Source organism: Marmota monax, unplaced genomic scaffold (genome assembly GCF_021218885.2).
Source record: "Marmota monax isolate L192 unplaced genomic scaffold, Marmota_monax_Labrador192_F-V1.1 WCK01_AAM20220418_F8-fsc00002, whole genome shotgun sequence".
Lineage (NCBI taxonomy): Eukaryota > Metazoa > Chordata > Mammalia > Rodentia > Sciuridae > Marmota > Marmota monax.
The window spans coordinates 28048315-28060195 of record NW_026693571.1 but is presented as its reverse complement, the minus strand read 5'-3'; the positions used below and the strand labels follow the sequence as shown (position 1 = coordinate 28060195).

At 39.3% G+C, this 11881-nt stretch overlaps 2 protein-coding genes across 2 annotated transcripts; both read right to left on the bottom strand.

The window, feature by feature from the left end:
- Nucleotides 1-4671: 4671 nt before the first annotated feature.
- Pigy (phosphatidylinositol glycan anchor biosynthesis class Y) lies at nt 4672-7042 on the bottom strand. The gene has a single exon (XM_046458847.2). The coding sequence runs from the start codon at nt 7040-7042 to the stop codon at nt 6827-6829; it is 216 nt and encodes a 71-aa protein (XP_046314803.1). The 3' UTR covers nt 4672-6826.
- Nucleotides 7043-7127: 85 nt separating this feature from the next.
- Pyurf (PIGY upstream open reading frame) lies at nt 7128-9257 on the bottom strand. Its single transcript, XM_046458846.2, has 2 exons — nt 8903-9257; nt 7128-7269 (listed from the first exon to the last, which is right to left on the bottom strand). Exons 1-2 carry the CDS (start codon nt 9103-9105, stop codon nt 7128-7130), a joined length of 345 nt encoding a protein of 114 aa, XP_046314802.1. The 5' UTR covers nt 9106-9257.
- Between the last annotated feature and the right edge of the window lie 2624 nt (nt 9258-11881).

The window sequence follows — 11881 nt, the reverse complement described above, 5'->3', positions numbered from 1 at the left end:
GAGAGGGCAGGGACTTCACATACATCATAGCAAATCATCACACACCGCGGGAAAATCAAATAACAACTCTAAAACATGATTAGCACATTCACTGGCGGGAACAAGTTGGGTAGGGGTGATTGGTCAGTACAAAAGGGGTATTCGTTTGAACTGATGGTTTAAGCCAAGAGGGGTGTACGTGCTGAACTACATGGTTTCCCAACAGGTTATCAACTACCATAAACTACTGGGAGGGTCATCTGGCATCCCAGGTATTTCCCTGTCTCATGCTGATTGGTGGCTGCTAGGGGGTTGCTATGGATCTCCACCTAGCCTGACTGAGTCAGGGACACCTGGTGCAGCAGATCACTCCTGTTATTTGTAGATAAACAACTTAGCAGGGTGGGAATGTGCCTAGGAGTGCTCTGTGGGTTTTTCCAAGGACAAAGGTCATGTCCCTTCCTTGGACAGGCTTTGCTCTGAGGTAGAGGCTGGTTTTTCAGTAACGTGCTCGCCTGGCATGCACGGGGCACTGGGTTCGATCCTCAGCACCACATAAAAAAAATAAAAGATGTCATGTCCACCGAAAACTGAAAAATAAATATTAAAAAATTCTCTCTTAAAAAAAACGGCATATTACTTTTGAACATGTCTCTAATTAGCAGATGTCTTGAAACAACAGAGACTTAGATATTGCATTTTTTAAATAATAGGTTTATTGAATTGAATTCAATGGTGCATGCCTGTAATCCCAGCAGTTCAGGAGGCTGAAGAAGGAGGATAGAAAGTTCAAAGCCAGCCTCAGCAAAAGCAGGACACTAAGCAACTCAGTGCAACCCTGTTTCTACATAAAATACAAAATAGGGCTGGAGATGTGCCTCAGTGGTCTAGTGCCCTTGAGTTCAATCCCCAGTACTGGTAAACCCCTCAAAAAGAAAAATAATAATGGGTTTTTGATATATAATCCTTGTAGCAAATATTTACATACATTAGTCTCCCTTTATCCCTGGTTTCACTTGCCATGGTTTTGGTTACTTGTGATTGACCCCATCCAAAAATATTCTTTGTTTTGACTCTTTCATGCGAGAACAAATTCACTTAACTTTTATTATAGTATATTTTATTATTTTGGTTAATCTCTTACTAAGCTTAACTTATAAACAATTTTTTTCATACATATGTGTGTATAGGAAAAAAACGTAAGTGTATACTATCCCTATACTAGAGTTCAGTAGTCTTCGTGGTTTCAGGCATCCATGAGAGGTATTGGAATGTACCTACAAGAGAAGCTACTGTAATCCAGACATGTAAAGTGTGCAACTCAGTGGTTTTTCGTATATCCATGGCATTATGCAACATTAGCTGGGCATGGTGGCTCATGCCTGTAATCCAGCACATCGGGAGGGGGAGACTGAGGCAGGAAGATAGCATGCAGGTTCAAAGAAAGCTTCAGCAACTTAATGAGACTGTAAGCAACCTAGTGAGAACCTGTCTCAAAATAAAAATAAAAAAGTCTTGGGATGTGACTATGTAGTTAAGTGCTCTTAGGTTCAATCCCTCTACACACACACACACACACACACAAACACACACACACACAGAATTATGCAACATCACCACGATCAAATTTTAAACCTTTTCATTACTCTAAAGAGAAGCCCTACTACACCTCTGAGTTTAACTCCATAACCTCCCCTCACCCTAGATAATCACTAAACTACTGTCTGTCTCTGTAGATTTACCTCTTTAGTTAACTTTTTCGCTGCTGTGACCAAAATACCTGACAAGAACAACATAGAGAAGGAAAAGTTTATTTGGGAGCTCACAGTTTCAGAGGTCTTGAAGTATATCAGATACCCCCACCCAGAAGACCCTTGTTATAACTAAGCTTCTCCAGAGATCCTCAAACATTCTGTTTAGCATAATTGTTCTTAGACTATCAGCAAGAACTTTTATAACAAGAGTTTCCAAGTGGAGGGTGTGTTTGCAGAGACAGAGTGGGACTCAAGGCCTCCAGCCTGGGTCTGGAGGGTACACAGAGGTGTTTGCATCTCACAGGACTATAGTGAGGTCCTTCAGAGCCAGCTGGTGGGAAGAAAGTGGAGGGGACTCTCCATTTCCTAGTGTCCTTGGCTTAAATTGGGTGCCCAGAACAGTGAAAAAACTGCTTTTATGTGAATTTCTACAGATTGTGAGCCTTTGAGTCCCTCCACTTACACACTGGGTATAAAGTTCTAAAACTTTCTGAACTCGGGGTTCAGAGGGGTGATTTGATAGAGGCAAGAATCCCCCACATTGAACCTGGTTGTAGCCAATAAACCTGCTTCCTGCTATTCCTCCGTGTCCAGCCTTGGTTGTCCTACTACAGCCTTAGTTCATAAATGGCCAACTCCATTCCTCAAGGCCTGAAGTGAGGAAGGATATCATGAAGGAAAGGTGCATTGAAGGAAAACAGCTCAGGACGTTACCAGGAAGCAGAGAAAGAGAACACCTCACCAGGGACAAAATATATAACCCAAAAATATACCCCCAAAGCCCCACCTCCTCCAGTTACACCCTACCTGCCTATAGTCACACTCAGTTAATCCCCATCAGGGATTAATGTACTGATTAGGTTAAGGCTCTCATCCCAATCATTTCACCTCTAAGCTTTCTTGCATTGTCTCACACATGAGCTTTTGGGAGACACTTAATATTTAAACCTTAACACCTGTTATGGACATTTCATATAAATGATCAAATAATATGTGATCTTTTATAACTGGCTTTACTTAACATGTTTTCAAAAATTCATGTTATAATGAGAATTATTATTTTTTTGTATTGGGGACTCAACTCATGGGGTACTTGACCATTGAGCCACATCCCCAATCCTATTTTGTATTTTTATATAGACAGGGTCTCACTGAGTTGCTTAGCACCTACCTTGCTTTTGCTGAGGCTGGCTTTGAACTCATGCTCCTCCCTCCTGAACCACTGGGATTACAGGCATGCACTAAGGTGCCCAGCACTTCAGTCCTTATTGCCAAATAACACTTCATTGTTTTCATACCACATTTCATCTATCCATTCATCAGTTTATGGACATTGGGTTGTTTCTATTTTAAGGCTATATGAATGATGCTGTTGAGAACATCTGCATATAAGTTTTTGTGTGAAAACAGGTTTCATTTCTCTTGAGTAAACACCAAGGAGTGAAATTGCAGACCCAGACTCTATATTTAACCTTGTATAGGCAGCTAACCATTTTCCTAAAAAGTTGCAGTGTTTTATATTCTCACCAGCCTATGAGGACTGTTTGAGGTTTATTAAAACTGCAAATCCATTCCTAAGAGTGCAAGTGGGATATAAAAACATGCTATGTTCTTTTTTCCCTCATTCTGTACTGTTGTTATCCATACTACGTTATAAACCCAACAATACTATAATTATTTCATATAATTTGATGTCTCTTAGAGAAAAGGAAAGCAAGTATATATTTATAGCATTAGTTATGTTGTTTTCTGGTTTTCTTCATGTATTCCTATGAATTCAAATTACCATCTGGTGTCATTTCCTTACTCCAAATATACTTTGCTCATATTTACTTCCTATAGACTATTAATATCGTGTTATATGTTATAGGCCTTTAGTAAAATTGTATACATACTGTTTTCTACAGTTTCTCTGCAAATCAGTTAAGAAGAAGTATGGCCAGACATGGCGACACTCACCTGTGATCCGAGTGACTCAGGAGATTGAGGTAGGAAGACCCCAAATTTGAGGCTTGCCTTAGCAACTTAGTGAGATCCCGTTCCAAAATCAAACTAGAATAAAAAGGTCTGGGGATGTAGCTCAGTGGTAAAGCACCCCTGGGTTCAATCCCCAGTATGGGGAAAAAAAAAAAAAAAGTTTACTGTCCAGATAGACAAAATATAGACACAGTACAAAAAAACTAGAATAAACCATGTAGTGTTTGACACGTTATACATATTTGGGGTACAAGTATAATTCAACACGTAAGTACAGTGTGATTATATGGGGTAATTAACATTTCCTTCTCAAACAGTTAGGGAGCTTCAGATTCCTATCCTAATTTTTTGTTGTTGTTTTTAATATTTTTTTAATTGTTGATAGACCTTTATTTATATGTAGTGCTGAGAATCAAACCCAATGCCTCACACATGCCAGGCAAGTATGCTACTGCTGAGCCACAGCCACAGCCATCATCCTAGTTTTTTTTACAAAACAAATTATTATGAACTATAGTCACACTATTGCGCTGTCGAACATCAGAACTTACTTCTTGTAACTGAAGTATTTGCTACTTAGATAATAAAGGTCCAGTTTTGAGTAAGAATTAGAATCAAAGCATACGGTTCCTATTTTTCTCAACAGAAAAGTCCGTTCAAAATGAAGATACACATTACATAGTAGTTAATAGTAAAGCCAGATTCCTAGATGGTAGCAAGCTCTTATCTTGGTAAGTCATCTATACTCCACATTTCTCTTCTGTACAGAAATGTTAATATTACCTACACTTTAGGTTATAAGATTAAAGCATACAGTATAATATGCCTAGAACTGTATCCAGCAGAGCTTGTACAAGTGACTGCTAACTTGATTCTATTACTGAGACAATGGATAAATACTGAACTCCCTCAGGAGAATCATGTCAGTTTCCCCAGTTAAAATGCTTAACTTCCAAAAAAGTAGAAATTGATACAATGTTTATTAGCAAAATTGTTCATATAATTTGAGGTCTCTTAGAGAAAAAGAAAGCAAGTACATATTTATAGCATTAGTTATATTAACTTTATAACAGTATAACATTTATACTGAGTTCTAAGGTGGTTAAATTTGATATTTAATAAAATAATTTGTTAGGAAATGACTAGGAACTTCTAGTCTTCCAAGTTCTTTAAATATTGTGTGATTTTAAAATGACTTGTGGGCTGGGGTTATAGCTCAGTGGTAGAACATTTGTCTAGCTAGCTTGTGTGAGGCACTGGGTTTGATCTTTAGCACCTCATAAAAATAAAGGTCCATCAACTAAAAAATATTTTAAAAAAATAAATGTGATCTGGGGCTGGGGCTGAGTGGTAGAGCACTTGCCTGGCACATGTGAGGCCCTCAGCACCACATAAAAAATAAAATAAAGGTGTGTGTCCATTTACAACTAAAAAAAAAAAAAAGTGATTTGTACTATTCATATACATTGAATTAATGCAATAGAAAACATATCTTAGGGTTTTTTGTTTTTTGATACCAGGGATTGAACTCGGTGCTCTCAAATACGAAGCTACATACCCAGCCCCTTTTTTCAAATTTTGAGGCAGGGTCTCGCTAAGTTTCTGAGGCTGACTTTGAACTTGCTTATCCTCCTGCCTCAGCCTCCAGAACTACTGGAATTATAGGCATGCACCACTATGCTTAGCAATCTAACATATTTTAATGTTCTCTTGATGGGGAAGGGGAAATCACTGTCTAAATCTTCTGTTCAATTTTTCTAAGATGCTAATGAAGAATCAGTTAAATTTGAGGCTAGGACTGTAGTTTAGTGGTAAAGTGTTTGCTTAGCATGCAAGAGGCCCTGGGTTCAATTCTAAGCACAGTAAAAAAAAAAAAAAAAATTATATTCAATTAAGTTTCTTTCTTCTTTTATTTTTTTAAATTCAGCCACTTTTTACTTATTATTTTTTTTTTGAGAAAGAATTTTTTTAGTATTTATTTTTTAGTTTTTGGTGGACACAACATCTTTGTTTGTATGTGGTGCCAGGCGAGCGTGCTACCACTTGAGCCACATCCCCAGCCCTCAATTAAGTTTCTTAAGATAACTACTGGAACATTATTTGTGCTATGCTTCTGAAATGTTTTTGTACCATGCTCTTAATCAGTCCTGTTCAAAAGTCTAGAAAACTCACGGCTCAAGCCCTTTGTGCCAAATAGACTTACTAAAGCAGGAAAAAAATAAGTATGTCTCAAAACACACTGTTAAATTCAACAGGACACAATCAACTATATCAAGTCTTCCCTCCCATCCCTAGCCTTACTTGCCAAAGGTACCCATTTTCCTGAGAAAATGAGTCTCCTTAGATTTTAAGTGCCTTTCTAAGCATAGCGTTTTTTTTGTTTTGTTTTTTTTATACCAGGGATTGAACCCAGGGGCACTCTACCACTGGGCCACCCAGCTCTTTTTTATATTTTACTATTTACATACAGTTTTTAATTTACAATATTTTCACAATTTCCCTCCTTTAGTACCATACTCATTACCAAAAACAAAACAAAAAAGAAATCCAAACCAAAACCCACTTTTTATGTCAACTTCTTATTATATTTGAAACCAAAGAGATTAAGGTAATTTTATGAACTCAGAATTTTTTTTAAGTACATGAAATTTCCATTTTATTATACAGTTTTATATCACACTAGTTCAAATGCATTTCTCTAAAAACTCTTCCATAACTTCTTTGGGATTAACTGAGTCATCTCTAACATGGCTGTGGCTTTACCACTGATGCTGAAGTTAAACAAATAAAATTCCATATGATTGAATTTTTATATTAATAAGCTAAGAAATGGCCTCAGATTAATAGGGGTGTTAATCTCCATCAAGAACTGTTATTGAAATGTTTCTTCTGATTCAGTAGTTATAAGTCAGAATCTTCAAAAAACAAGGGCAGAACAAAAGTACCAAGAAGCTTATGCAGCTTATACCTCCCACAGTCCTAAGCCCAAGAGAAGCAAGGCAAAGCAACTTTCCTGTAAGCTAAATGGGTCTCCAGTACTTGCATCTAATTGAGCTTTCAGAGATACATACCTAAGACCTATCATCAATAGGTTTACCATCTTGGCTATGGTTGCACTAATTATGCCTAAATAGTTTAATACCCATCCAAGTCCAAAGGTGAAAAAACACATACACTGGTATGGTAATCGGCAAGAGCAAACTATAAAAGCAAAGGCTAGCAGTACTGGTACAGCCCTGTGGGAAGTTTTCTTCCACAGAGGCAGAGTAGAACAATCCTGCTAAAGAGATGAGTGGAATCAGAACAGTAAACGTTGGCAGAGACAGAAACATTCTTCTTTCCCACTTACTACCCGCCACCTTGTCTGAAAAGGTATATAGTATTAAGAAAATTTAATTGTTTTTTAAAAATTATGAGTTAGTGTTGCTCCGTTTTTTCTTGTTTCTTATTTTGCTGTGTCGTCCTAGCTGCTTGTGGTATCATATTAGGAATCCCATCAATGATTGGATAGGCTATTCCCAATTCTTCATTAATCAATTCATTTGTTGAGGCTTCATATCTGAGGGGGGGAAAAAGAACAAAATGAACTGTGGAAACAAAATGCTTCTGAGCTTAATGTTCAATAAAAACCATTTATCCAATTTTTGATACTGTTAATCCCAAAGAGTATTAATTACAAAAGCAGTAGTAGCCAATTCAAGCATTTCTCTTAAGAATCTGTAATTATTTCCATTAGTTATTGCTCATATTTTTTTTTCAGTTTATTCCCAAGTTTAGCCTTAATTCCTTTTTTTTTTTTTTTTTTTTTGGTACCAGGAATGGAACTCAGGCGCACTCAACCACTGAGTCACATCCCCAGCCCTATTTTGTATTTTATTTAGAGACAGGGTCTCACTGAGTTGCTTAGTACCTGGATAGGTTGGCCTCTGGAGCCACTGGGATTACAGGCATGCGCCACGACCTTAATTCTTTATTCTTTTCCATACTAGTTAGAAAATATCTCCCCCTTTTATCCAAATATTCCTTCATTATCTAGTCAATCCCAAAATCATCCCAGTTGATTTACTAGTGGTACAAAAACTAGAGAAAGACTGAACTTCCTCCTTTTAGAGTAAATGCTAAATAGAGAATCTTAATTATACATTAGATGGAAACCACAGAAAAATCAAAATATGTAAAATAAAAGCTTGAAGGCAGAAATGAGGAAACTTTGGAAAGCAGTGAGTCTCTAACAGTGGTCCACTTCACCTTTTGAATATAACCCTGAGGGACATATTTTCCTTTTCTTCTTCACCCTCTCACTCTCCCTAATCTGGAGGTGGGGAACAAGATCACCTTGAGTTATCTACCGTGTTCTTATTATTGAATTGGCATGGGGACAAGGACCAAGCAAGCTTTCGGTTACACATCTTCAGTGAGCCAGTTATATAATTAGCTAAAAGGTAAATCAAATGATAATTTCGAAGTTTAAGAAAATGGGATAATACGTTGGAAAAAGCTAGAAAAATATGAAAATAAAAAACTGCTAACAATCTACCACCCAAAGATAACCACGGGTAACCTTTGGTGTTTGTGCAATTTGTAAGTGGTACCAATCAATATGCAGTGTTAGTAGCCTGGAACATGTAGAGCTATTGTCCCAACAACTAGGTTAGAGGTTAAAGACGCTTTTACAAAAACCAGCTAGCCCTCAACTATGTCGGCAGAACTATTAAAATTGTCAGCTATCAGTCTGTACGGAGTACTTTCACAAGAATCTGGAGATTACTGCAATTATTTATGCTTTGGCCCTGTCCTGAATCTCAATGACTCATAAACTTGGCTGTTCAGAATGTACCAATGCCCGGACCCTGTCGCCGAATGGTACCATTCAGTAAGCCCGCGGAGCAGGCGGGGATGGGGTCCTGTCTGGGAATCGGCAATTTTAAAAAGGGCCCGGCTGACTGGAAAGCGCTGCCAAACAGAAAGCGAACCTCAAAACGCGAGGACCCACTTCCGCGGATCGGCGACTGGTCTCGGGATGTCTGAGGTTACCCTCGGGTCTACTGTCGCCCTGGGCGCCGCAGCTGAGGTGCTAGGGAGCCCGGCCAGGCCAGCGTCCGGGAAACCACAGCGGATACGGGACAGACCGGAACACCCCCCCACACACGTATCCCTTCCGCCAACGTAAACCCGGGGCTGGCGAGTCGCACCTGAGCGGCTTCTTGGAGAGAGGACACACTAGGAATTCCAGCAGTGCCTGATCGAAAGTGATGGACGGCTCTTTCGCCCTCTCGCTCCGATCTGCCAAGGACAGCGACCTTGTCGCGCGGAGGCACCTACGAGTGACCGCGGATGGCGGCGCTCGTGTCCTCCACAGCGTCGAGGCGAGCCTGCAGCGTACTCCGTTCAGCATGATCCGCCGCCGGCAAACTCGCCTCCCTGCGCCCTACGCCAGCCAAGTAGCGTCCCTTTTCTCCGCACCGTCTCCTCAAGCACCGTCGACCGGGCCCCGCCTCTGGTTCACCGAAAAATGCTGCCCCGGAGCACGCGGGCACTGGTACTTTGGTTCCGAGGGAGCACTTGACCCGACTGCTTTTCTCAGGGTTATGATCGCTGCCTTGGGTTGGAGGACTCTGGTGCTGCGCCCTCCTGTGTACAAAACTACAAAAAAAAAAAAAAAAAACCTAGGCCAGGTGTATTTAGCACTACACCCACAGCCCCAGTCAGTAGATTTGGGATCCCAAATTTACCTCTGACTTCCCAAGGAACCAAATTTGCCTCTGACTCTCCAAGGAATTGGTGTCTGTTTGACCTTTTCTTATTCAGTAGTATAGAACACAACAATGTAGGCTGTGAGGCCCGTCAGCTTGGTTCCATATCCACAGTTTAACTAGATGGCTGAATTTTCTTATGTGTATAATAAGATTAATAATTGTACCCACCTCGTGAATTCCTTCATAATTACGGGGTTAAATGTAATAGTGCATGCACCAGCATTTAGAAAGGTTCTTAGCATAAATTAATGCCCAATTAATATTATCTATTTTATTCTCAATGTTACCCATTGTTATTTTTATATCATCTAGTCTTTCCAGTTCAATACACTAGTATATTCCATTTTTTTTTCCTTTTGTTGTGCTGAATATTCACTTAAATCTTTTTTGGATTATTAGGTTTTATCATTTCAGCATTGAGTTCCTGGGGGTTAAGGTTAGTAAAGTTTAGTAAAGGATTTACAGATATAAATACAAGTTTATATTTTCAGACTTCTTTTGCGTTCAGCAATACAAATATAAACTGAGAAAAATATATTATTTGTTCATCTTATTTTAAAAACCCACCACATTATTTGATGCTCTTCATCTCTAAAGCTTAAAAGATATCCAAATGCTAAGATATCTTATAGGATATGGAAAAGGAAACTCTTCTCTGTGTGAATACATATTTAAGAGATAATGAATTTTTGTCATTGCCAAGCCCTGTCTCCTCTGCAAAGAAATCTTTCACAATCAGAACTTTCTGTTATTAGAGATGCTATTGGAGTAGAGTCTGGGGACAATCATTACAGAAATATTCTGAAGAGGAACTGTTGTAAAGTTCCTAGTGTACCTTTACATTATTTCCTGTGAGGGCAGTAGCAAGAATTAATTTTTCGGTTGAAGTTAGTTGATACTTGGGCTCAGGGGAGGTAGGAAACTATAGGAAAGATATATTTCAGCAGGGTGTGGTGAAGCAGAACTTATTTCTGCCAGCACTGTGTGGGCCCAGCCTTTGGTCCCTTGTCCCTGGGACAAGCACTCAGGCTTAAAGGCCATCTTAGTTAGCTTTCCTGGCCTGACCAACAGATCCCTATCACCTGGGTTTTCTAACCAGTTATAAATAAATTAGTTTCACTTTACCTCCACATAGGTTTGAGGCAGATCATTTTACTTTAATTTGTTTTAGTTGGGGGAAGAATGGAGAGTGCCAACAAAATATTGAAAAAAATCCTTGAATTTATAATATTAAAAAGCAACAACCAATATTTAAGGACTGGTTGAGTATATGACTATATTAGTCCAAACTGTGTGTAAAATGTCAAAGCAAAATGTCCCTAAACAGCCCTTTATAATAAAGGAAGGTGACTGATTTCTGCATGTAGTAAACCAAGCTGAATGTAGGTGACAGTACAGAATCATGGGCCTGAAACAGTCTCTTTTATACTTTTTGCATGACTATGAACTTTCCATCACATAGACATGGGCATGTGTAATCACTTGATGGGTCTGAGCTCAGTTACAGTATTAGCTATATCATCTTGGGGAAGTTACTTAAACCCACTGCCTCTATCTTCTCACTTATAAAATAGGATAATAATATCTATCTTACAGTTTTTTATTTTGTTGTTGGTTTCATTTTGTGTGTGTGTGAGGGGGGTGCAGGTATTAGGGATTAAACACAGGGGTGCTTAACCACTGAGCTACATCCACAGCCCCCCTTTTTTTTCCTGAGGCAGGAGTGGGGGGGTTGGGGGAAGATGGGGATTGAACTCAGGGACACTCAGGCCACTGAGCTACATCCCCAAACCTATTTTGTATTTTTTATTGAGAGACAGGGTCTCACTGATTTGTTTAGCCCCTTGTCCTTGCTGAGGTTGGCGTTGAATTCATGATTCTCCTGTCTCAGCCTCCTGAACCACTGGGATCACGGTGTGTACCACCCTGCCTGGTCCACAGTCCTTTTTATTTTTCATTTTGAGAACTCTCTGAGTTGCTTAGGGCCTTGCTAAATTGCTAAAGCTGGCCTCAAACTTGAAATCCTTCTGCCCCAGCTTCCTGAGCACTGAGAGGTATACCTCCCCACCCAGCTGCCTCACAGTTTTTGAGTGGATTAAAAAGGACAATTACAAGTAAAGGAATTAGCACAGGGGCTGGTCCAGTCTACCCGTTAAAGGAATGTTATCAGCAACAAAATTGCTTCTTATGGTGAAGTTGTGAAAATTGTGATGAAAAGGGAAAGAACAATGTACCTCTGCTATACCTTCCTTTGAACCGAAGTGGAATTTTTGTACTTTCCAGTATGGATATTATCAAAACCACAGTTTCTGGACCATGTCATAAAGTGAGTTAGAAACCTCCAGGCAAAGGAGGAACCAGACTACGTATTTTAGCAAAGTTCCATAGGTTCCAAATTTGTGAGCACTGAAATTT